The 27,189-nt window shown below is 49.0% G+C and overlaps 1 protein-coding gene across 3 annotated transcripts in view; it reads left to right on the top strand.

Moving 5' to 3' along the window:
* CHN2 (chimerin 2) overlaps positions 1 to 27,189 on the top strand; it is a 568,891-nt gene that overhangs the window by 493,868 nt on the left and 47,834 nt on the right. For all 3 annotated transcript variants that reach the window (XM_063921963.1, XM_063921964.1, XM_063921965.1), the window contains exon 9: positions 6,890 to 7,063. In XM_063921963.1, coding sequence (XP_063778033.1) covers positions 6,890 to 7,063 — 174 coding nt within the window. The remainder of the gene's footprint in view (positions 1 to 6,889; positions 7,064 to 27,189) is intronic.

Raw genomic sequence — 27,189 nt, 5'->3', positions numbered from 1 at the left:
TCATGGCTCTGGGTGGTTGGTAATTACAGGCACTGTGCTAGTTCCTGGCATTGGGTGGCTGGTGATTTACATGCACTGTGCTAGTTCCTGGCTCTTGGTAGTTGGTGATTACAGGCACTGTGCTAGATCATGGCTCTTGGCACTTGGTGATTACAGGCACTGAAATAAAATTAAATTCCTATGCCCCAACAGTAATGCCCCTATCACCATATTCTGCCACACACAGTAATGCACTGATAACATATTATGCCCCCACATTAATGTCCTTGTCACCATTGAATGCAGTGCCTGCTCGTTGTCATGGGTTCTGCTCATTGCCGGGGTATTCCCTCCCCCCCCCCCCCCCCCCCCCCCCGCCACCACAGCTGCCGCAGCTATCGCCGACGCAGTAGACTGTTCCGTGGTTCCACAACTTCAAGCAAAAAAAAACTATTGAAAATGTCCCTCCCAAAATGGCCACCATGTCAGAGGAGACAGTTATTAAAGATACTAGAGCCTTCTGTAGTATCTTTAATAACTGTCTCCTCTGACGCGGCGGCCATCTTAAGAGGGATCATTTTTAAACTACATGCACTGTGCTAGTTCCTGGTTCTGAGCAGTTGGTGATTACAGGCACTGTGCTAGATCATGGCTCTTGGCACTTGGTGACTACAGGCACTGAAATAAAATACAATTCCTATGCCCCGACAGTTATCCCCCTATCACCTTATTCTGCCACACACAGTAATGCGCTGATAACATATTATGCCTCCACATTAATGTCCTTGTCACCATTGAATGCAGTACCTGCTTGTTGTCATGGGTTCTGCTCATTGCCGGGGTACCCTCCCCCCCCCCCTGCCACCACAGCTGCCGCAGCTATCTCCGACGCAGCAGACTGTTCCGTGGTTCCACAACTTCAAGCAAAAAAACAACTGTTGAAAATGTCCCTCCCAAAATGGCCACTGTGTCAGAGGAGACAGTTATTAAAGATACTAGAGCCTTCTGTAGTATCTTTAATAACTGTCTCCTCTGACGCTGCGGCCATCTTAAGAGGGATAATTTTAAACTACATGCACTGTGCTAGTTCCTGGTTCTGAGCAGTTGGTGATTACAGACACTGTGCTAGTTCCTGGCTCTAGGTAGTTGGTGATTACAGGCACTGTGCTAGTTCCTTCCTGACATTGGGTGTTTGGTGATTACATGCACTGTGCTAGTTCCTGGCTCTGAGCAGTTGGTGATTACAGACACTGTGCTAGTTCCTGGCTCTAGGTAGTTGGTGATTACAGGCACTGTGCTAGTTCCTTCCTGACATTGAGTGTTTGGTGATTACATGCACTGTGCTAGTTCCTGGCTCTAGGGTGGTTGGTGATTACAGACACTGCACTAGTTCCTGGCTCTTGGCAGTTGGTGATTACAGGCACTGTGCTAGTTCATGGCTCCGAGCAGTTGCTGATTACAGGCACTGTACTAGTTCATGGCGAGCAGTTGCTGATTACAGGCACTGTACTAGTTCCTGGCATTGGGTGGTTGGTGATTACATGCACTGTGCTAGTTCCTGGCTCTTGGTAGTTGGTGATTACAGGCACTGTGCTTGATCATGGCTCTTGGTACTTGGTGATTACAGGCACTGAAATAAAATATAATTCCTATGACCCCACAGTTATGCCCCTATCACCACATTCTGCCACACACAGTAATGTCCTGATAACATATTATGCCCCCACATTAATGCCCTTGTCACCATTAAATGCAGTACTTGCTTGTTGTCATGGGTTCTGCTCATTGTCAGGGGTTCTGCTCGTTTCCTGGGGGATCCCCCCCACCACCACTACAGCTGCCGCAGCCATCGCCGACGCAGCAGACTGTTCCACGGTTCCACAACTTCAAGCAAAAAAAACTATTGAAAACGTCCCTCCCAAAATAGCCACCGCGTCAGAGGAGACAGTTATTAAAGATACTAGAGCCTTCTCAAGTATCTTTAATAACAGTCTCCTCTGACGCGGCGGCCGTCTTAAGAGGGATCATTTTTAAACTGTATGCACTGTTCTAGTTCCTGGCTCTGAGCAGTTGGTGATTACAGGCACTGTTCTAGTTCCTGGCTCTGAGCAGTTGGTGATTACAGGCGCTGTGCTAGTTCCTGGCTCTGAGCAGTTGGTGATTACAGGCACTGTTCTAGTTCCTGGCTCTGAGCAGTTGGTGATTACAGGAACTGTGCTAGTTCCTGGCTCTGAGCAGTTGGTAATTACAGGCACTGTGCTAGTTCTTGGCTCTGAGCAGTTGGTGATTACAGGCACTGTGCTAGTTCTTGGTTCTGAGCAGTTGGTGATTACAGGCACTGTGCTAGTTCCAGGATCGGGATGTAGTTAAAATGCCGGCTGTCTAGATCCCAGCGTTCAGTATACTGATGCCGGAATCCCACCAGCCGACAATGCCGGCAGCCGGAATCCCAGCGCAACAGGGCTTTTCCCAATCGTGGGTGTTTACAACACCCATAGAGTGGGACTAGATACTGTGGCGAGCGCAGTGTGATGAGCGCAGCGAGCCTGCATGGGGACTCTTAGCGCTAGCCCCGCTGCCGGCATTCTGGCGGGTGGAATGCCGCTGTCGGGATATTGACAGCCGGCATCCCATACGCTGATATAACGTATCACATCCCCTGGATCTGGACAGTTGATGATTACAGGCACTGTGCTAGTTCCTGGCTCCAGGCAGCTGATAACCAAAGGCACAAAACTGATTCTTGGAACGGATCTTTTAGTGAACGCTGACACTGCGTCTGCCCCTGACTCCAGCCAGTTGGTGATAACAATGGCAGCAATCACGCTGCTTTGTTTTAATCTCTTTATTTGTAAAGGTAGGTGACAAAAAAATAAAATAATCAAACATCCAAAGGATATAAGGGGTCATTCCGAGTTGATCGCACGCTGCCGATTTTCGCTGCGCTGCGATCAGGTCTCTACTGCACATGCGTATGCACCACAATGCGCATGTGCGTCGTACGGGTACAGTACGGATCGTTGCTGAGCTATGGAGCTATTTAACGAAGAATCCATACGCTCAGCCAATCGCAAGAAGATTGACAGAAAGAGGGCGTTTATGGGTGTCAACTGACCGTTTTCTGGGAGTGGTAGGGAAAACGCAGGCGTGTCCGGGCGTTTGGAGGGCGGGTGTGTGACGTCAATTCCGGCACCAAAAAGACTGAAGTGATCGCAAGGGCTGAGTAAGTTCAGACCTACTCTGAAACTGCACAACATGTTTTTGCAGAGCTCGGCTGCACAGGTGTTCGCACACTTACAAAGCGAAAATACACTCCCCCAAGGGCGGCGACTATGCGTTTGCACGGCTGCTAAAAACAGCTAGCGTGTGATCAACTCAGAATGACCCCCATAGTACAGTAACAAATGGTACATAGCTGTACAAAATTACAGATATAAGACAACACAGTTAACAATAGAGCTATAGCACATACTGTATAATAATAACAACAGAGAATATGTGGAGCTACAAAATGCGGTATTTAAATGAACGTTTTACATGTCGTCACACCACCAATTTATTATTATTTGTTCGACACAAGAAAACATCTACATAATACATTTTAAAAAAAAAAAATGAAGGAGAGGAAAAACTAGGGGCAAGAGAGGCATCAGGCAGCAGAGTCATATGAGCGTAAAGCATAAGTGAAAAGCAACAACACCCCAATGGCCAATTACGTTGCTTTTTGATACCACAGACACATTTTCCTGTTTTGCGCCTCCCCTCGATTGCGGCTTGTTGAGCACATTTTGTCATGTCTCCTGAAAAATACAGTTGCTACAAAAGAATGCTGCATGTTTAAAGGCATATGAAATAAAGCCAGCAACACTAGGTTGCTACCATGAGAGGTAATAAATATTTATTGTTCCAGCCTAACCATTTATACTTGGACAGATTCATGGGAATTTCCACTTGGAGTGAAACTTTTTAGTTTCTCTTTGGTTTGTCTATAAAATCCTCTTACAACTTTACAGAAATAGCACAGACAGCTTACATGTTCTAGCCAAATTCTGAATCAACTTGCAGATGTATTGGGAAAGTAAAAAGAAACACATTTTATTTGGCTGAAAAGCAACATAAAACAATTGAATAGGATGTGATCACTAGCTCTAATGGGATGTCAGCTCAGGTTAGCTTCATGCTGCAGTGCCAGGCTTGCCAGCTATACATTATTGTGCATTTCTTCAATCTGTTTTCTTTAAATGATCCTTTTTCCAGGAAATTTTTGCAGAAAGTTAGTATTTCTTAGCTAATCTGTCATTCCGGACTGGGTTAAGGAAGGCCATGCTGTACTTGGCTACTTTGAAAGATGATTTCTGGGAGATTACTGTAAAATGCCACCAAGTGGATGTGTGGCCCCACCATGAAGCTTATCTAGTGCCACCTTGGGTGTGTCCAGCAATTGAAGTCAGATGAATGCCAGATTAGCACATCTGATGCTGTCATACTTATGTGTTGTCTTTCACAATGATAACACACGGGGTAATTCAGTATGGAGGCTGGTAGAAAATCCTTGATGAGTCCTGGCCTTTCTGTGCAATGGCCAGCTTATATTGAGCCCTAGGACTGGGCACTAAAGTTCTGTATAACCAGTATGAACAGTAGAACCCAGTGTAACCAGCAAGGGGAAATTGGAATTCAGTAAACTTGCATGGTGCATCATCCACATTGGGCATTAGAAGCTGGTATAACTAGATTGTAAACGGTGGGGGCATATTTTCACTCTTTAAAGGTGGAGACTTGGCTAAACCTCATCACAGGGGCGTGGTAAAGCGTCTCCAGTGGAAGTGTGGTACTTTAGCCAGTTACAAGTAATTACTAATAACTAACTAGGGATTCACTCGGGCTGTTGGATGTACAACTCCATCATGCCCTTTTGAACCAATAACCAGACTTTAATGTGCTGCATCACACTTTATACCTGAGGACCGTACAGAAATCTAAATAAGAAACCATTTAAATACTTATTAGAATTAGATGCATCAGACATGTGTCTTCCTTACAGAGGCTCCTCTACTCACTAAGGCAGGGCTTACTAAACTTTCTCAAATCACAGTGCTCTAGAGCAGTGGTAGCTAACCCTGGTCCTCAAGAGCTACCAACAGTTCATATTTTCCAGCTCACCCAACAGGTGCAGTCATTACTCACTGACACATATTAAAAGATTCACAGATGGAGCTAATTACCTAACTTGCTATTCTGTGAGGAGACCTTGAAAATATTAACTGTTGGTAGCTCTTGAGGACCAGGGTTGGCTACCCCTGCTCTAGAGTCTCTTTTTTTCACAGAACCCCAAAGCCAAAGATTTCCTATTGGAATAATCAGCAAAAATTATTCAACTAGGAAATTTCTGTTTACCGGTCATTGGGCCTGATTCTGAGTCCAAACCAGTGGATAGGTTTCTTCCACAGCACGTGTCCTGATAGGGAGCGCACAGAGTCAGAGTTGAGATTTAAACACGCGGACTCAGAAATGTTTTGATGTATTGGGTGTTCCTGGGCAGTGACAAGGATGGGGCTCACCAGATGCACGGAGATGGTCTGTGTTATGGGCATGATGCAGAAACATTCACATAGGAGGCTACTGTATAATCAGACAGAGTCTTTACCTCTCATAAGGCAGGTGTAAGTTTTTATGGGTTTTTATGGTGTGTCCGCACCAATCGGTATTACAGATGCTGAAAGTGGGCGTCTCGTCATTACATGTACACCTTGGAAGGACTTTGTAGCGGCAATAGCATAGTCTCAGATGTGCAACTGGCAAAAGATTCAGAATCAGGCCCATTGTCCATATAAGTGGTGGTAGACATAGTTGACCACGCCCCCTTTTACCCATGGCAACGTCCCTTTCCTAATTTGTACCTGTTTTCATGTGTAAAAATGTTGGAGGCTACGTGATTGTGGGAGTGGAGGAGGAATAGAGTCAGGGGATGGGGGCACACAGGTTAGTAGAGGGGACCCTACCTACATTGAGATCTGCCACAATGTTGTGTGTAGAAAACCACGTGATGGAGTAGATTGGTGGGGAACTGCAGGATATGGTGGGGTTTGCAGGTACGCACTAAGCAATGCAACCTTTGTAAATGGCTGTGTGTTCCCTCTCTAATGCAACATGCGAGTGCGGCCCAGCATAACATGATGCCAGCCCAAATAATTGAACTTGGGTCTGGACTGCTGACCCGTGGCACCCTTGTTTGGGATCCACGGTGCTAAGGTATGTGTCATTGCTCTTGTGGAAGAATATGGCTTTTCTAACTACACACAAATCTCACTTGGTTGACTTCGGTGGGCGGTGGCGCTGTGTTGGCAAGCAGTGGGAATGAGTCAGTGACAATCTCCAATAGGTGCCAAAAGCTAATCTACATTCATCAAGGCTGCACAGAATACAGTAGATTATAACATTTGGCAACCATGGCTAGACCGCGCCAGTGCTATAAATAAAATGAAATGACTAACTGGAACTAGTGTCATGGTCTGTTGGCATTAACTAATATTGTTTCTACTCACATCTTATTATTCCTAGCTGTCACTGACCCCTGCAGCGGCTTCTGTGGGAGTTTCTGGACCCTCCAATAGTAGTGCAGGATAACTGTGTAGTCATGGCATCAATACTAATGTTTTGTGTTTGTTCTTCCTAAAGTAGTCTACATTATTATGTTTTCTGACTGCGAGCATGTATCCTGTTAATTATATCAGGGAAGTACAATGTTGACAATAAAAATCTTGAATGACAAATGAAAACTGATGGAACTAGCGAGCCTTGTTTTCACTTTAGATTTAATGCATTTATTACATTTGTGGTTTCTTTTCTTCAATTGTATTAGAATCCAGGCTTACTGTTTTGCTAATTGAAGTGTCCTGTTAATTTGCAGACTGTGGGCTGAATGTACATAAACAGTGTTCCAAGTATGTGCCCAGTGACTGCCAGCCAGATCTCAAACGCATCAAGAAAGTTTACAGCTGTGACCTTACCACCCTGGTGAAAGCGCACAATACCCCAAGGCCAATGGTTGTGGACATGTGTATCCAGGAGATTGAAAGTAGAGGTTTGGGAAATGTATTTAGCTTTTCTAATGTTGTTGGTTTTTTTTTAAATGTTATGCTGTAAAGTGTTACCTTCTCTTTATTTCTACTGTACAGGAAATGGGGAGGTGGTGGGGGCAAAGACTGAGCAGAGACAAACACAATACGTTACTCTTCCCTTGCTCGTCATGTTACTTTCATTTGACATTAATTTGGTCCAGTCCCTGTGACAGCAGATATCTAAATGGCAGTACTGACTGTGAGCTATCAGTACCACCCATGCTTCTTTCTCTAACGTCCTAGTGGATGCTGGGGACTCCGAAGGGACCATGGGGAATAGCGGCTCCGCAGGAGACTGGGCACAAAGTAAAAGCTTTAGGACTAGCTGGTGTGCACTGGCTCCTCCCCCTATGACCCTCCTCCAAGCCTCAGTTAAGATTTTGTGCCCGAACGAGAAGGGTGCAATCTAGGTGGCTCTCCTGAGCTGCTTAGAGTAAAAGTTTAAATAGGTTTTTTATTTTCAGTGAGACCTGCTGGCAACAGGCTCACTGCATCGAGGGACTAAGGGGAGAAGAAGCGAACTCACCTGCGTGCAGAGTGGATTGGGCTTCTTAGGCTACTGGACATTAGCTCCAGAGGGACGATCACAGGCCCAGCCATGGATGGGTCCCGGAGCCGCGCCGCCGGCCCCCTTACAGATGCTGAAGCAAGAAGAGGTCCATAAATCGGCGGCAGAAGACTTTCCTGTCTTCATAAGGTAGCGCACAGCACTGCAGCTGTGCGCCATTGCTCTCAGCACACTTCACACTTCGGTCACTGAGGGTGCAGGGCGCTGGGGGGGGGGGCGCCCTGGGAAGCAATGAATTTACCTTATTTGGCAAAAAATACATCACATATAGCTCCTGGGCTATATGGATGTATTTAACCCCTGCCAGTTTTCCAGAAAAAAGCGGGAGAAGAGCCCGCCGTGAAGGGGGCGGGGCCTATCTCCTCAGCACACAGCGCCATTTTTCCCACACAGCTCCGCTGGTAGGAAGGCTCCCAGAATCTCCCCTGCATCCTGCAACTACAGAAACAGGGTAAAAAAGAGAGGGGGGCACTTATTTGGCAAAATAACAGATATAAGCAGCTATAAGGGATAGACACTTATTGTAAGGTTGTCCCTATACATATATAGCGCTCTGGTGTGTGCTGGCAAACTCTCCCTCTGTCTCCCCAAGGGGCTAAGTGGGTCCTGTCCTCTATCAGAGCATTCCCTGTGTGTGTGCTGGGTGTCGGTACGTGTGTGTCGACATGTATGAGGAGGAAAATGATGTGGAGGCGGAGCAATTGCCTATAATGGTGATGTCACCCCCTAGGGAGTCGACACCTGAATGGATGGCCGTAATTAAGGAATTACGTGACAGTGTCGGCACGTTACAGAAAACTGTTGACGACATGAGACAGCCGGCAGCTCAGTTAGTGCCTGTCCAGGCGTCTCAAACACCGTCAGGGGCTATTAAACGCCCGTTACCTCAGTGGGTCGACACGGACCCAGACACAGACACTGACTCCAGTGTCGACGGTGAAGAAACAAACGTATTTTCCAGTAGGGCCACACGTTACATGATCACGGCAATGAAGGAGGTTTTGCACATCTCTGATACTGCAAGTACCACAAAAAGGGCTATTATGTGGGGTGTGAAAAAACTACCCGTAGTTTTTCCTGAATCAGATGAATTGAATGAAGTGTGTGATGAAGCGTGGGTTACCCCCGACAAAAAACTGCTAATTTCTAAAAAATTATTGGCACTATATCCCTTCCCACCAGAGGTTAGGGCTCGTTGGGAAACACCCCCTAGGGTGGATAAGGCGCTCACACGCTTATCAAAACAAGTGGCGTTACCGTCTCCAGAAACGGCCGCCCTTAAGGAGCCAGCAGATAGGAGGCTGGAAAATATCCTTAAAAGTATATACACTCATACTGGTGTTATACTGCGACCAGCAATCGCCTCAGCCTGGATGTGCAGTGCTGGGGTGGCTTGGTCGGATTCCCTGACTGAAAATATTGATACCCTGGACAGGGACAATATATTATTGACTATAGAGCATTTAAAGGATGCATTCCTATATATGCGAGATGCACAGAGAGACATTTGCACTCTGGCATCAAGAGTAAGTGCGATGTCCATTTCTGCCAGAAGAGGATTATGGACGCGACAGTGGTCAGGGGATGCGGATTCCAAACGGCATATGGAAGTATTGCCGTATAAAGGGGAGGAGTTATTTGGGGGCGGTCTATCGGACCTGGTGGCCACGGCAACGGCTGGGAAATCCACCTTTTTACCCCAAGTCACCTCGCAGCAGAAAAAGATACCGTCTTTTCAGGCTCAGTCCTTTCGTCCCCATAAGGGCAAGCGGGCAAAAGGCCACTCATATCTGCCCCGGGGCAGAGGAAGGGGAAAAAGACTGCAACAGACAGCTTCTTCCCACGAACAGAAGCCCTCCCCCGCTTCTGCCAAGTCCTCAGCATGACGCTGGGGCCTTACAAGCGGACTCAGGCACGGTGGGGGCCCATCTCAAGAATTTCAGCGCGCAGTGGGCTCACTCGCAAGTGGACCCCTGGATCCTGCAGGTAGTATCTCAGGGGTACAAATTGGAATTCGAGACGTCTCCCCCTCGCCGGTTCCTGAAGTCTGCTTTACCAACGTCTACCCCCGACAGGGAGGCGGTATTGGAAGCCATTCACAAGCTGTATTCCCAGCAAGTGATAATCAAGGTACCCCTCCTACAACAGGGAAAGGGGTATTACTCCACGCTGTTTGTGGTACCGAAGCCGGACGACTCGGTGAGACCCATTTTAAATCTGAAAGCCTTGAACACTTACATAAAAAGGTTCAAGTTCAAGATTGAGTCACTCAGAGCAGTGATAGCGAACCTGGAAGAAGGGGACTACATGGTGTCTCTGGACATCAAGGATGCTTACCTCCATGTCCCAATTTGCCCTTCTCACCAAGGGTACCTCAGGTTTGTGGTACAGAACTGTCACTATCAGTTTCAGACGCTGCCGTTTGGATTGTCCACGGCACCCCGGGTCTTTACCAAGGTAATGGCCGAAATGATGATTCTTCTTCGAAGAAAAGGCGTCTTAATTATCCCTTACTTGGACGATCTCCTGATAAGGGCACGGTCCAGAGAACAGTTAGAGGTCGGAGTAGCACTATCTCAAATAGTACTACGACAGCACGGATGGATTCTAAATATTCCAAAATCGCAGCTGATTCCGACGACACGTCTGCTGTTCCTAGGGATGATTCTGGACACAGTACAGAAAAAGGTGTTTCTCCCGGAAGAGAAAGCCAGGGAGTTATCTGACCTAGTCAGGAAACTCCTAAGACCAGGCCAGGTGTCAGTGCATCAGTGCACAAGGGTCCTGGGAAAGATGGTGGCTTCTTACGAAGCGATTCCATTCGGCAGATTCCACGCAAGAACTTTTCAGTTGGATCTGCTAGACAAATGGTCCGGATCGCATCTTCAAATGCATCAGCGGATAACCCTGTCTCCAAGGACAAGGGTGTCTCTCCTGTGGTGGTTACAGAGTGCTCATCTCCTAGAGGGCCGCAGATTCGGCATTCAGGATTGGGTCCTGGTGACCACGGATGCCAGCCTGAGAGGCTGGGGAGCAGTCACACAGGGAAAAAATTTCCAGGGCTTGTGGTCAAGCATGGAAACGTCACTTCACATAAATATCCTGGAACTAAGGGCCATTTACAATGCCCTAAGTCAGGCAAGGCCTCTGCTTCAGGGTCAGCCAGTATTGATCCAGTCGGACAACATCACGGCAGTCGCCCACGTAAACAGACAGGGCGGCACAAGAAGCAGGAGGGCAATGACGGAAGTGGCAAGGATTCTTCGCTGGGCGGAAAATCATGTGATAGCACTGTCAGCAGTGTTCATTCCGGGAGTGGACAACTGGGAAGCAGACTTCCTCAGCAGACACGATCTTCACCCGGGGGAGTGGGGACTTCACCCAGAAGTCTTCCACATGATTGTAAACCGTTGGGAAAAACCAAAGGTGGACATGATGGCGTCTCGCCTCAACAAAAAACTGGACAGATATTGCTCCAGGTCAAGGGACCCTCAGGCAATAGCTGTGGACGCTCTGGTAACACCGTGGGTGTACCGGTCAGTGTATGTGTTCCCTCCTCTTCCTCTCATACCAAAAGTACTGAGAATCATAAGAAGGAGAGGAGTAAAGACTATACTCGTGGCTCCGGATTGGCCAAGAAGGACTTGGTACCCGGAAATTCAAGAGATGCTCACGGAAGACCCGTGGCCTCTACCTCTAAGACAGGACCTGCTCCAGCAGGGACCATGTCTGTTCCAAGACTTACCGCGGCTGCGTTTGACGGCATGGCGGTTGAACGCCGGATCCTGAAGGAAAAAGGCATTCCGGATGAAGTCATCCCTACGCTGATCAAAGCCAGGAAGGATGTAACCGTACAACATTATCACCGTATTTGGCGTAAATATGTTGCGTGGTGCGAGGCCAGGAAGGCCCCTACGGAGGAATTTCAACTGGGTCGATTCCTGCATTTCCTGCAAACAGGACTGTCTATGGGCCTCAAATTAGGGTCCATTAAGGTTCAAATTTCGGCCCTGTCGATATTCTTCCAAAAAGAACTAGCTTCTGTTCCTGAAGTTCAGACGTTTGTCAAGGGAGTACTGCATATACAGCCTCCTTTTGTGCCTCCAGTGGCACCTTGGGATCTCAATGTAGTGTTGGGATTCCTAAAATCACATTGGTTTGAACCACTCACCACTGTGGACTTGAAATATCTCACATGGAAAGTGGTAATGCTGTTAGCCCTGGCTTCAGCCAGGCGTGTATCAGAATTGGCGGCTTTATCCTATAAAAGCCCTTACCTAATTTTTCATACGGACAGGGCAGAATTGAGGACTCGTCCTCAATTTCTCCCTAAGGTGGTTTCAGCATTTCACTTAAACCAACCTATTGTGGTGCCTGCGGCTACTAGGGACTTGGAGGATTCCAAGTTGCTGGACGTAGTCAGGGCCCTGAAAATATATGTTTCCAGGACGGCTGGAGTCAGAAAATCTGACTCGCTGTTTATCCTGTATGCACCCAACAAGCTGGGTGCTCCTGCTTCTAAGCAGACGATTGCTCGTTGGATTTGTAGTACAATTCAGCTTGCACATTCTGTGGCAGGCCTGCCACAGCCAAAATCTGTAAAAGCCCATTCCACACGGAAAGTGGGCTCATCTTGGGCGGCTGCCCGAGGGGTCTCGGCTTTACAACTTTGCCGAGCAGCTACTTGGTCAGGGGCAAACACGTTTGCTAAATTCTACAAATTTGATACCCTGGCTGAGGAGGACCTGGAGTTCTCTCATTCGGTGCTGCAGAGTCATCCGCACTCTCCCGCCCGTTTGGGAGCTTTGGTATAATCCCCATGGTCCTTTCGGAGTCCCCAGCATCCACTAGGACGTTAGAGAAAATAAGAATTTACTTACCGATAATTCTATTTCTCATAGTCCGTAGTGGATGCTGGGCGCCCATCCCAAGTGCGGATTGTCTGCATTACTTGTACATAGTTATTGTTACAAAAATCGGGTTATTGTTGTTGTGAGCCATCTTTTCAGAGGCTCCTTCTGTTATCATGCTGTTAACTGGGTTCAGATCACAAGTTGTACGGTGTGATTGGTGTGGCTGGTATGAGTCTTACCCGGGATTCAAAATCCTTCCTTATTGTGTACGCTCGTCCGGGCACAGTATCCTAACTGAGGCTTGGAGGAGGGTCATAGGGGGAGGAGCCAGTGCACACCAGCTAGTCCTAAAGCTTTTACTTTGTGCCCAGTCTCCTGCGGAGCCGCTATTCCCCATGGTCCTTTCGGAGTCCCCAGCATCCACTACGGACTATGAGAAATAGAATTATCGGTAAGTAAATTCTTATTTTCTCTAACGTCCTAGTGGATGCTGGGGACTCCGAAAGGACCATGGGGAATAGCGGCTCCGCAGGAGACTGGGCACAAAGTAAAAGCTTTAGGACTAGCTGGTGTGCACTGGCTCCTCCCCCTATGACCCTCCTCCAAGCCTCAGTTAAGATTTTGTGCCCGAACGAGAAGGGTGCAATCTAGGTGGCTCTCCTGAGCTGCTTAGAGTAAAAGTTTAAATAGGTTTTTTATTTTCAGTGAGACCTGCTGGCAACAGGCTCACTGCATCGAGGGACTAAGGGGAGAAGAAGCGAACTCACCTGCGTGCAGAGTGGATTGGGCTTCTTAGGCTACTGGACATTAGCTCCAGAGGGACGATCACAGGCCCAGCCATGGATGGGTCCCGGAGCCGTGCCGCCGGCCCCCTTACAGATGCTGAAGCAAGAAGAGGTCCATAAATCGGCGGCAGAAGACTTTCCTGTCTTCATAAGGTAGCGCACAGCACTGCAGCTGTGCGCCATTGCTCTCAGCACACTTCACACTTCGGTCACTGAGGGTGCAGGGCGCTGGGGGGGGGCGCCCTGGGAAGCAATGAATTTACCTTATTTGGCAAAAAATACATCACATATAGCTCCTGGGCTATATGGATGTATTTAACCCCTGCCAGTTTTCCAGAAAAAAGCGGGAGAAGAGCCCGCCGTGAAGGGGGCGGGGCCTATCTCCTCAGCACACAGCGCCATTTTTCCCACACAGCTCCGCTGGTAGGAAGGCTCCCAGAATCTCCCCTGCATCCTGCAACTACAGAAACAGGGTAAAAAAGAGAGGGGGGCACTTATTTGGCAAAATAACAGATATAAGCAGCTATAAGGGATAGACACTTATTGTAAGGTTGTCCCTATACATATATAGCGCTCTGGTGTGTGCTGGCAAACTCTCCCTCTGTCTCCCCAAGGGGCTAAGTGGGTCCTGTCCTCTATCAGAGCATTCCCTGTGTGTGTGCTGGGTGTCGGTACGTGTGTGTCGACATGTATGAGGAGGAAAATGATGTGGAGGCGGAGCAATTGCCTATAATGGTGATGTCACCCCCTAGGGAGTCGACACCTGAATGGATGGCCATAATTAAGGAATTACGTGACAGTGTCGGCACGTTACAGAAAACTGTTGACGACATGAGACAGCCGGCAGCTCAGTTAGTGCCTGTCCAGGCGTCTCAAACACCGTCAGGGGCTATTAAACGCCCGTTACCTCAGTGGGTCGACACGGACCCAGACACAGACACTGACTCCAGTGTCGACGGTGAAGAAACAAACGTATTTTCCAGTAGGGCCACACGTTACATGATCACGGCAATGAAGGAGGTTTTGCACATCTCTGATACTGCAAGTACCACAAAAAGGGCTATTATGTGGGGTGTGAAAAAACTACCCGTAGTTTTTCCTGAATCAGATGAATTGAATGAAGTGTGTGATGAAGCGTGGGTTACCCCCGACAAAAAACTGCTAATTTCTAAAAAATTATTGGCACTATATCCCTTCCCACCAGAGGTTAGGGCTCGTTGGGAAACACCCCCTAGGGTGGATAAGGCGCTCACACGCTTATCAAAACAAGTGGCGTTACCGTCTCCAGAAACGGCCGCCCTTAAGGAGCCAGCAGATAGGAGGCTGGAAAATATCCTTAAAAGTATATACACTCATACTGGTGTTATACTGCGACCAGCAATCGCCTCAGCCTGGATGTGCAGTGCTGGGGTGGCTTGGTCGGATTCCCTGACTGAAAATATTGATACCCTGGACAGGGACAATATATTATTGACTATAGAGTATTTAAAGGATGCATTCCTATATATGCGAGATGCACAGAGAGACATTTGCACTTTGGCATCAAGAGTAAGTGCGATGTCCATTTCTGCCAGAAGAGGATTATGGACGCGACAGTGGTCAGGGGATGCGGATTCCAAACGGCATATGGAAGTATTGCCGTATAAAGGGGAGGAGTTATTTGGGGGCGGTCTATCGGACCTGGTGGCCACGGCAACGGCTGGGAAATCCACCTTTTTACCCCAAGTCACCTCGCAGCAGAAAAAGATACCGTCTTTTCAGGCTCAGTCCTTTCGTCCCCATAAGGGCAAGCGGGCAAAAGGCCACTCATATCTGCCCCGGGGCAGAGGAAGGGGAAAAAGACTGCAACAGACAGCTTCTTCCCACGAACAGAAGCCCTCCCCCGCTTCTGCCAAGTCCTCAGCATGACGCTGGGGCCTTACAAGCGGACTCAGGCACGGTGGGGGCCCGTCTCAAGAATTTCAGCGCGCAGTGGGCTCACTCGCAAGTGGACCCCTGGATCCTGCAGGTAGTATCTCAGTGGTACAAATTGGAATTCGAGACGTCTCCCCCTCGCCGGTTCCTGAAGTCTGCTTTACCAAAGTCTAACCCCGACAGGGAGGCGGTATTGGAAGCCATTCACAAGCTGTATTCCCAGCAAGTGATAATCAAGGTACCCCTCCTACAACAGGGAAAGGGGTATTACTCCACGCTGTTTGTGGTACCGAAGCCGGACGGCTCGGTGAGACCCATTTTAAATCTGAAAGCCTTGAACACTTACATAAAAAGGTTCAAGTTCAAGATGGAGTCACTCAGAGCAGTGATAGCGAACCTGGAAGAAGGGGACTACATGGTGTCTCTGGACATCAAGGATGCTTACCTCCATGTCCCAATTTGCCCTTCTCACCAAGGGTACCTCAGGTTTGTGGTACAGAACTGTCACTATCAGTTTCAGACGCTGCCGTTTGGATTGTCCACGGCACCCCGGGTCTTTACCAAGGTAATGGCCGAAATGATGATTCTTCTTCGAAGAAAAGGTGTCTTAATTATCCCTTACTTGGACGATCTCCTGATAAGGGCACGGTCCAGAGAACAGTTAGAGGTCGGAGTAGCACTATCTCAAATAGTACTACGACAGCACGGATGGATTCTAAATATTCCAAAATCGCAGCTGATTCCGACGACACGTCTGCTGTTCCTAGGGATGATTCTGGACACAGTACAGAAAAAGGTGTTTCTCCCAGAAGAGAAAGCCAGGGAGTTATCCGACCTAGTCAGGAAACTCCTAAGACCAGGCCAGGTGTCAGTGCATCAGTGCACAAGGGTCCTGGGAAAGATGGTGGCTTCTTACGAAGCGATTCCATTCGGCAGATTCCACGCAAGAACTTTTCAGTTGGATCTGCTAGACAAATGGTCCGGATCGCATCTTCAAATTCATCAGCGGATAACCCTGTCTCCAAGGACAAGGGTGTCTCTCCTGTGGTGGTTACAGAGTGCTCATCTCCTAGAGGGCCGCAGATTCGGCATTCAGGATTGGGTCCTGGTGACCACGGATGCCAGCCTGAGAGGCTGGGGAGCAGTCACACAGGGAAAAAATTTCCAGGGCTTGTGGTCAAGCATGGAAACGTCACTTCACATAAATATCCTGGAACTAAGGGCCATTTACAATGCCCTAAGTCAGGCAAGGCCTCTGCTTCAGGGTCAGCCAGTATTGATCCAGTCGGACAACAGCACGGCAGTCGCCCACGTAAACAGACAGGGCGGCACAAGAAGCAGGAGGGCAATGACGGAAGTGGCAATGACGGAAGTGGCAATGACGGAACTGGGCGGAAAATCATGTGATAGCACTGTCAGCAGTGTTCATTCCGGGAGTGGACAACTGGGAAGCAGACACGATCTTCACCCGGGGGAGTGGGGACTTCACCCAGAAGTCTTCCACATGATTGTAAACCGTTGGGAAAAACCAAAGGTGGACTTGATGGCGTCTCGCCTCAACAAAAAACTGGACAGATATTGCTCCAGGTCAAGGGACCCTCAGGCAATAGCTGTGGACGCTCTGGTAACACCGTGGGTGTACCGGTCAGTGTATGTGTTCCCTCCTCTTCCTCTCATACCAAAAGTACTGAGAATCATAAGAAGGAGAGGAGTAAAGACTATACTCGTGGCTCCGGATTGGCCAAGAAGGACTTGGTACCCGGAAATTCAAGAGATGCTCACGGAAGACCCGTGGCCTCTACCTCTAAGACAGGACCTGCTCCAGCAGGGACCATGTCTGTTCCAAGACTTACCGCGGCTGCGTTTGACGGCATGGCGGTTGAACGCCGGATCCTGAAGGAAAAAGGCATTCCGGATGAAGTCATCCCTACCCTGATCAAAGCCAGGAAGGATGTAACCGTACAACATTATCACCGTATTTGGCGTAAATATGTTGCGTGGTGCGAGGCCAGGAAGGCCCCTACGGAGGAATTTCAACTGGGTCGATTCCTGCATTTCCTGCAAACAGGACTGTCTATGGGCCTCAAATTAGGGTCCATTAAGGTTCAAATTTCGGCCCTGTCGATATTCTTCCAAAAAGAACTAGCTTCTGTTCCTGAAGTTCAGACGTTTGTCAAGGGAGTACTGCATATACAGCCTCCTTTTGTGCCTCCAGTGGCACCTTGGGATCTCAATGTAGTGTTGGGATTCCTAAAATCACATTGGTTTGAACCACTCACCACTGTGGACTTGAAATATCTCACATGGAAAGTGGTAATGCTGTTAGCCCTGGCTTCAGCCAGGCGTGTATCAGAATTGGCGGCTTTATCCTATAAAAGCCCTTACCTAATTTTTCATACGGACAGGGCAGAATTGAGGACTCGTCCTCAATTTCTCCCTAAGGTGGTTTCAGCATTTCACTTAAACCAACCTATTGTGGTGCCTGCGGCTACTAGGGACTTGGAGGATTCCAAGTTGCTGGACGTAGTCAGGGCCCTGAAAATATATGTTTCCAGGACGGCTGGAGTCAGAAAATCTGACTCGCTGTTTATCCTGTATGCACCCAACAAGCTGGGTGCTCCTGCTTCTAAGCAGACGATTGCTCGTTGGATTTGTAGTACAATTCAGCTTGCACATTCTGTGGCAGGCCTGCCACAGCCAAAATCTGTAAAAGCCCATTCCACACGGAAAGTGGGCTCATCTTGGGCGGCTGCCCGAGGGGTCTCGGCTTTACAACTTTGCCGAGCAGCTACTTGGTCAGGGGCAAACACGTTTGCTAAATTCTACAAATTTGATACCCTTGCTGAGGAGGACCTGGAGTTCTCTCATTCGGTGCTGCAGAGTCATCCGCACTCTCCCGCCCGTTTGGGAGCTTTGGTATAATCCCCATGGTCCTTTCGGAGTCCCCAGCATCCACTAGGACGTTAGAGAAAATAAGAATTTACTTACCGATAATTCTATTTCTCATAGTCCGTAGTGGATGCTGGGCGCCCATCCCAAGTGCGGATTGTCTGCATTACTTGTACATAGTTATTGTTACAAAAATCGGGTTATTGTTGTTGTGAGCCATCTTTTCAGAGGCTCCTTCTGTTATCATGCTGTTAACTGGGTTCAGATCACAAGTTGTACGGTGTGATTGGTGTGGCTGGTATGAGTCTTACCCGGGATTCAAAATCCTTCCTTATTGTGTACGCTCGTCCGGGCACAGTATCCTAACTGAGGCTTGGAGGAGGGTCATAGGGGGAGGAGCCAGTGCACACCAGCTAGTCCTAAAGCTTTTACTTTGTGCCCAGTCTCCTGCGGAGCCGCTATTCCCCATGGTCCTTTCGGAGTCCCCAGCATCCACTACGGACTATGAGAAATAGAATTATCGGTAAGTAAATTCTTATTTTCTCTAACGTCCTAGTGGATGCTGGGGACTCCGAAAGGACCATGGGGAATAGCGGCTCCGCAGGAGACTGGGCACAAAGTAAAAGCTTTAGGACTAGCTGGTGTGCACTGGCTCCTCCCCCTATGACCCTCCTCCAAGCCTCAGTTAAGATTTTGTGCCCGAACGAGAAGGGTGCAATCTAGGTGGCTCTCCTGAGCTGCTTAGAGTAAAAGTTTAAATAGGTTTTTTATTTTCAGTGAGACCTGCTGGCAACAGGCTCACTGCATCGAGGGACTAAGGGGAGAAGAAGCGAACTCACCTGCGTGCAGAGTGGATTGGGCTTCTTAGGCTACTGGACATTAGCTCCAGAGGGACGATCACAGGCCCAGCCATGGATGGGTCCCGGAGCCGTGCCGCCGGCCCCCTTACAGATGCTGAAGCAAGAAGAGGTCCATAAATCGGCGGCAGAAGACTTTCCTGTCTTCATAAGGTAGCGCACAGCACTGCAGCTGTGCGCCATTGCTCTCAGCACACTTCACACTTCGGTCACTGAGGGTGCAGGGCGCTGGGGGGGGGCGCCCTGGGAAGCAATGAATTTACCTTATTTGGCAAAAAATACATCACATATAGCTCCTGGGCTATATGGATGTATTTAACCCCTGCCAGTTTTCCAGAAAAAAGCGGGAGAAGAGCCCGCCGTGAAGGGGGCGGGGCCTATCTCCTCAGCACACAGCGCCATTTTTCCCACACAGCTCCGCTGGTAGGAAGGCTCCCAGAATCTCCCCTGCATCCTGCAACTACAGAAACAGGGTAAAAAAGAGAGGGGGGCACTTATTTGGCAAAATAACAGATATAAGCAGCTATAAGGGATAGACACTTATTGTAAGGTTGTCCCTATACATATATAGCGCTCTGGTGTGTGCTGGCAAACTCTCCCTCTGTCTCCCCAAGGGGCTAAGTGGGTCCTGTCCTCTATCAGAGCATTCCCTGTGTGTGTGCTGGGTGTCGGTACGTGTGTGTCGACATGTATGAGGAGGAAAATGATGTGGAGGCGGAGCAATTGCCTATAATGGTGATGTCACCCCCTAGGGAGTCGACACCTGAATGGATGGCCATAATTAAGGAATTACGTGACAGTGTCGGCACGTTACAGAAAACTGTTGACGACATGAGACAGCCGGCAGCTCAGTTAGTGCCTGTCCAGGCGTCTCAAACACCGTCAGGGGCTATTAAACGCCCGTTACCTCAGTGGGTCGACACGGACCCAGACACAGACACTGACTCCAGTGTCGACGGTGAAGAAACAAACGTATTTTCCAGTAGGGCCACACGTTACATGATCACGGCAATGAAGGAGGTTTTGCACATCTCTGATACTGCAAGTACCACAAAAAGGGCTATTATGTGGGGTGTGAAAAAACTACCCGTAGTTTTTCCTGAATCAGATGAATTGAATGAAGTGTGTGATGAAGCGTGGGTTACCCCCGACAAAAAACTGCTAATTTCTAAAAAATTATTGGCACTATATCCCTTCCCACCAGAGGTTAGGGCTCGTTGGGAAACACCCCCTAGGGTGGATAAGGCGCTCACACGCTTATCAAAACAAGTGGCGTTACCGTCTCCAGAAACGGCCGCCCTTAAGGAGCCAGCAGATAGGAGGCTGGAAAATATCCTTAAAAGTATATACACTCATACTGGTGTTATACTGCGACCAGCAATCGCCTCAGCCTGGATGTGCAGTGCTGGGGTGGCTTGGTCGGATTCCCTGACTGAAAATATTGATACCCTGGACAGGGACAATATATTATTGACTATAGAGTATTTAAAGGATGCATTCCTATATATGCGAGATGCACAGAGAGACATTTGCACTTTGGCATCAAGAGTAAGTGCGATGTCCATTTCTGCCAGAAGAGGATTATGGACGCGACAGTGGTCAGGGGATGCGGATTCCAAACGGCATATGGAAGTATTGCCGTATAAAGGGGAGGAGTTATTTGGGGGCGGTCTATCGGACCTGGTGGCCACGGCAACGGCTGGGAAATCCACCTTTTTACCCCAAGTCACCTCGCAGCAGAAAAAGATACCGTCTTTTCAGGCTCAGTCCTTTCGTCCCCATAAGGGCAAGCGGGCAAAAGGCCACTCATATCTGCCCCGGGGCAGAGGAAGGGGAAAAAGACTGCAACAGACAGCTTCTTCCCACGAACAGAAGCCCTCCCCCGCTTCTGCCAAGTCCTCAGCATGACGCTGGGGCCTTACAAGCGGACTCAGGCACGGTGGGGGCCCGTCTCAAGAATTTCAGCGCGCAGTGGGCTCACTCGCAAGTGGACCCCTGGATCCTGCAGGTAGTATCTCAGTGGTACAAATTGGAATTCGAGACGTCTCCCCCTCGCCGGTTCCTGAAGTCTGCTTTACCAAAGTCTAACCCCGACAGGGAGGCGGTATTGGAAGCCATTCACAAGCTGTATTCCCAGCAAGTGATAATCAAGGTACCCCTCCTACAACAGGGAAAGGGGTATTACTCCACGCTGTTTGTGGTACCGAAGCCGGACGGCTCGGTGAGACCCATTTTAAATCTGAAAGCCTTGAACACTTACATAAAAAGGTTCAAGTTCAAGATGGAGTCACTCAGAGCAGTGATAGCGAACCTGGAAGAAGGGGACTACATGGTGTCTCTGGACATCAAGGATGCTTACCTCCATGTCCCAATTTGCCCTTCTCACCAAGGGTACCTCAGGTTTGTGGTACAGAACTGTCACTATCAGTTTCAGACGCTGCCGTTTGGATTGTCCACGGCACCCCGGGTCTTTACCAAGGTAATGGCCGAAATGATGATTCTTCTTCGAAGAAAAGGTGTCTTAATTATCCCTTACTTGGACGATCTCCTGATAAGGGCACGGTCCAGAGAACAGTTAGAGGTCGGAGTAGCACTATCTCAAATAGTACTACGACAGCACGGATGGATTCTAAATATTCCAAAATCGCAGCTGATTCCGACGACACGTCTGCTGTTCCTAGGGATGATTCTGGACACAGTACAGAAAAAGGTGTTTCTCCCAGAAGAGAAAGCCAGGGAGTTATCCGACCTAGTCAGGAAACTCCTAAGACCAGGCCAGGTGTCAGTGCATCAGTGCACAAGGGTCCTGGGAAAGATGGTGGCTTCTTACGAAGCGATTCCATTCGGCAGATTCCACGCAAGAACTTTTCAGTTGGATCTGCTAGACAAATGGTCCGGATCGCATCTTCAAATTCATCAGCGGATAACCCTGTCTCCAAGGACAAGGGTGTCTCTCCTGTGGTGGTTACAGAGTGCTCATCTCCTAGAGGGCCGCAGATTCGGCATTCAGGATTGGGTCCTGGTGACCACGGATGCCAGCCTGAGAGGCTGGGGAGCAGTCACACAGGGAAAAAATTTCCAGGGCTTGTGGTCAAGCATGGAAACGTCACTTCACATAAATATCCTGGAACTAAGGGCCATTTACAATGCCCTAAGTCAGGCAAGGCCTCTGCTTCAGGGTCAGCCAGTATTGATCCAGTCGGACAACAGCACGGCAGTCGCCCACGTAAACAGACAGGGCGGCACAAGAAGCAGGAGGGCAATGACGGAAGTGGCAATGACGGAAGTGGCAATGACGGAACTGGGCGGAAAATCATGTGATAGCACTGTCAGCAGTGTTCATTCCGGGAGTGGACAACTGGGAAGCAGACACGATCTTCACCCGGGGGAGTGGGGACTTCACCCAGAAGTCTTCCACATGATTGTAAACCGTTGGGAAAAACCAAAGGTGGACTTGATGGCGTCTCGCCTCAACAAAAAACTGGACAGATATTGCTCCAGGTCAAGGGACCCTCAGGCAATAGCTGTGGACGCTCTGGTAACACCGTGGGTGTACCGGTCAGTGTATGTGTTCCCTCCTCTTCCTCTCATACCAAAAGTACTGAGAATCATAAGAAGGAGAGGAGTAAAGACTATACTCGTGGCTCCGGATTGGCCAAGAAGGACTTGGTACCCGGAAATTCAAGAGATGCTCACGGAAGACCCGTGGCCTCTACCTCTAAGACAGGACCTGCTCCAGCAGGGACCATGTCTGTTCCAAGACTTACCGCGGCTGCGTTTGACGGCATGGCGGTTGAACGCCGGATCCTGAAGGAAAAAGGCATTCCGGATGAAGTCATCCCTACCCTGATCAAAGCCAGGAAGGATGTAACCGTACAACATTATCACCGTATTTGGCGTAAATATGTTGCGTGGTGCGAGGCCAGGAAGGCCCCTACGGAGGAATTTCAACTGGGTCGATTCCTGCATTTCCTGCAAACAGGACTGTCTATGGGCCTCAAATTAGGGTCCATTAAGGTTCAAATTTCGGCCCTGTCGATATTCTTCCAAAAAGAACTAGCTTCTGTTCCTGAAGTTCAGACGTTTGTCAAGGGAGTACTGCATATACAGCCTCCTTTTGTGCCTCCAGTGGCACCTTGGGATCTCAATGTAGTGTTGGGATTCCTAAAATCACATTGGTTTGAACCACTCACCACTGTGGACTTGAAATATCTCACATGGAAAGTGGTAATGCTGTTAGCCCTGGCTTCAGCCAGGCGTGTATCAGAATTGGCGGCTTTATCCTATAAAAGCCCTTACCTAATTTTTCATACGGACAGGGCAGAATTGAGGACTCGTCCTCAATTTCTCCCTAAGGTGGTTTCAGCATTTCACTTAAACCAACCTATTGTGGTGCCTGCGGCTACTAGGGACTTGGAGGATTCCAAGTTGCTGGACGTAGTCAGGGCCCTGAAAATATATGTTTCCAGGACGGCTGGAGTCAGAAAATCTGACTCGCTGTTTATCCTGTATGCACCCAACAAGCTGGGTGCTCCTGCTTCTAAGCAGACGATTGCTCGTTGGATTTGTAGTACAATTCAGCTTGCACATTCTGTGGCAGGCCTGCCACAGCCAAAATCTGTAAAAGCCCATTCCACACGGAAAGTGGGCTCATCTTGGGCGGCTGCCCGAGGGGTCTCGGCTTTACAACTTTGCCGAGCAGCTACTTGGTCAGGGGCAAACACGTTTGCTAAATTCTACAAATTTGATACCCTTGCTGAGGAGGACCTGGAGTTCTCTCATTCGGTGCTGCAGAGTCATCCGCACTCTCCCGCCCGTTTGGGAGCTTTGGTATAATCCCCATGGTCCTTTCGGAGTCCCCAGCATCCACTAGGACGTTAGAGAAAATAAGAATTTACTTACCGATAATTCTATTTCTCATAGTCCGTAGTGGATGCTGGGCGCCCATCCCAAGTGCGGATTGTCTGCATTACTTGTACATAGTTATTGTTACAAAAATCGGGTTATTGTTGTTGTGAGCCATCTTTTCAGAGGCTCCTTCTGTTATCATGCTGTTAACTGGGTTCAGATCACAAGTTGTACGGTGTGATTGGTGTGGCTGGTATGAGTCTTACCCGGGATTCAAAATCCTTCCTTATTGTGTACGCTCGTCCGGGCACAGTATCCTAACTGAGGCTTGGAGGAGGGTCATAGGGGGAGGAGCCAGTGCACACCAGCTAGTCCTAAAGCTTTTACTTTGTGCCCAGTCTCCTGCGGAGCCGCTATTCCCCATGGTCCTTTCGGAGTCCCCAGCATCCACTACGGACTATGAGAAATAGAATTATCGGTAAGTAAATTCTTATTTTCTCTAACGTCCTAGTGGATGCTGGGGACTCCGAAAGGACCATGGGGAATAGCGGCTCCGCAGGAGACTGGGCACAAAGTAAAAGCTTTAGGACTAGCTGGTGTGCACTGGCTCCTCCCCCTATGACCCTCCTCCAAGCCTCAGTTAAGATTTTGTGCCCGAACGAGAAGGGTGCAATCTAGGTGGCTCTCCTGAGCTGCTTAGAGTAAAAGTTTAAATAGGTTTTTTATTTTCAGTGAGACCTGCTGGCAACAGGCTCACTGCATCGAGGGACTAAGGGGAGAAGAAGCGAACTCACCTGCGTGCAGAGTGGATTGGGCTTCTTAGGCTACTGGACATTAGCTCCAGAGGGACGATCACAGGCCCAGCCATGGATGGGTCCCGGAGCCGTGCCGCCGGCCCCCTTACAGATGCTGAAGCAAGAAGAGGTCCATAAATCGGCGGCAGAAGACTTTCCTGTCTTCATAAGGTAGCGCACAGCACTGCAGCTGTGCGCCATTGCTCTCAGCACACTTCACACTTCGGTCACTGAGGGTGCAGGGCGCTGGGGGGGGGCGCCCTGGGAAGCAATGAATTTACCTTATTTGGCAAAAAATACATCACATATAGCTCCTGGGCTATATGGATGTATTTAACCCCTGCCAGTTTTCCAGAAAAAAGCGGGAGAAGAGCCCGCCGTGAAGGGGGCGGGGCCTATCTCCTCAGCACACAGCGCCATTTTTCCCACACAGCTCCGCTGGTAGGAAGGCTCCCAGAATCTCCCCTGCATCCTGCAACTACAGAAACAGGGTAAAAAAGAGAGGGGGGCACTTATTTGGCAAAATAACAGATATAAGCAGCTATAAGGGATAGACACTTATTGTAAGGTTGTCCCTATACATATATAGCGCTCTGGTGTGTGCTGGCAAACTCTCCCTCTGTCTCCCCAAGGGGCTAAGTGGGTCCTGTCCTCTATCAGAGCATTCCCTGTGTGTGTGCTGGGTGTCGGTACGTGTGTGTCGACATGTATGAGGAGGAAAATGATGTGGAGGCGGAGCAATTGCCTATAATGGTGATGTCACCCCCTAGGGAGTCGACACCTGAATGGATGGCCATAATTAAGGAATTACGTGACAGTGTCGGCACGTTACAGAAAACTGTTGACGACATGAGACAGCCGGCAGCTCAGTTAGTGCCTGTCCAGGCGTCTCAAACACCGTCAGGGGCTATTAAACGCCCGTTACCTCAGTGGGTCGACACGGACCCAGACACAGACACTGACTCCAGTGTCGACGGTGAAGAAACAAACGTATTTTCCAGTAGGGCCACACGTTACATGATCACGGCAATGAAGGAGGTTTTGCACATCTCTGATACTGCAAGTACCACAAAAAGGGCTATTATGTGGGGTGTGAAAAAACTACCCGTAGTTTTTCCTGAATCAGATGAATTGAATGAAGTGTGTGATGAAGCGTGGGTTACCCCCGACAAAAAACTGCTAATTTCTAAAAAATTATTGGCACTATATCCCTTCCCACCAGAGGTTAGGGCTCGTTGGGAAACACCCCCTAGGGTGGATAAGGCGCTCACACGCTTATCAAAACAAGTGGCGTTACCGTCTCCAGAAACGGCCGCCCTTAAGGAGCCAGCAGATAGGAGGCTGGAAAATATCCTTAAAAGTATATACACTCATACTGGTGTTATACTGCGACCAGCAATCGCCTCAGCCTGGATGTGCAGTGCTGGGGTGGCTTGGTCGGATTCCCTGACTGAAAATATTGATACCCTGGACAGGGACAATATATTATTGACTATAGAGTATTTAAAGGATGCATTCCTATATATGCGAGATGCACAGAGAGACATTTGCACTTTGGCATCAAGAGTAAGTGCGATGTCCATTTCTGCCAGAAGAGGATTATGGACGCGACAGTGGTCAGGGGATGCGGATTCCAAACGGCATATGGAAGTATTGCCGTATAAAGGGGAGGAGTTATTTGGGGGCGGTCTATCGGACCTGGTGGCCACGGCAACGGCTGGGAAATCCACCTTTTTACCCCAAGTCACCTCGCAGCAGAAAAAGATACCGTCTTTTCAGGCTCAGTCCTTTCGTCCCCATAAGGGCAAGCGGGCAAAAGGCCACTCATATCTGCCCCGGGGCAGAGGAAGGGGAAAAAGACTGCAACAGACAGCTTCTTCCCACGAACAGAAGCCCTCCCCCGCTTCTGCCAAGTCCTCAGCATGACGCTGGGGCCTTACAAGCGGACTCAGGCACGGTGGGGGCCCGTCTCAAGAATTTCAGCGCGCAGTGGGCTCACTCGCAAGTGGACCCCTGGATCCTGCAGGTAGTATCTCAGTGGTACAAATTGGAATTCGAGACGTCTCCCCCTCGCCGGTTCCTGAAGTCTGCTTTACCAAAGTCTAACCCCGACAGGGAGGCGGTATTGGAAGCCATTCACAAGCTGTATTCCCAGCAAGTGATAATCAAGGTACCCCTCCTACAACAGGGAAAGGGGTATTACTCCACGCTGTTTGTGGTACCGAAGCCGGACGGCTCGGTGAGACCCATTTTAAATCTGAAAGCCTTGAACACTTACATAAAAAGGTTCAAGTTCAAGATGGAGTCACTCAGAGCAGTGATAGCGAACCTGGAAGAAGGGGACTACATGGTGTCTCTGGACATCAAGGATGCTTACCTCCATGTCCCAATTTGCCCTTCTCACCAAGGGTACCTCAGGTTTGTGGTACAGAACTGTCACTATCAGTTTCAGACGCTGCCGTTTGGATTGTCCACGGCACCCCGGGTCTTTACCAAGGTAATGGCCGAAATGATGATTCTTCTTCGAAGAAAAGGTGTCTTAATTATCCCTTACTTGGACGATCTCCTGATAAGGGCACGG

Source organism: Pseudophryne corroboree, chromosome 5 (genome assembly GCF_028390025.1).
Source record: "Pseudophryne corroboree isolate aPseCor3 chromosome 5, aPseCor3.hap2, whole genome shotgun sequence".
In the NCBI taxonomy this organism is placed as follows: Eukaryota; Metazoa; Chordata; class Amphibia; order Anura; family Myobatrachidae; genus Pseudophryne; species Pseudophryne corroboree.
The sequence above is the reverse complement of the archived record's forward strand: the minus strand, read 5'-3'. Positions and strand labels throughout refer to the sequence as shown.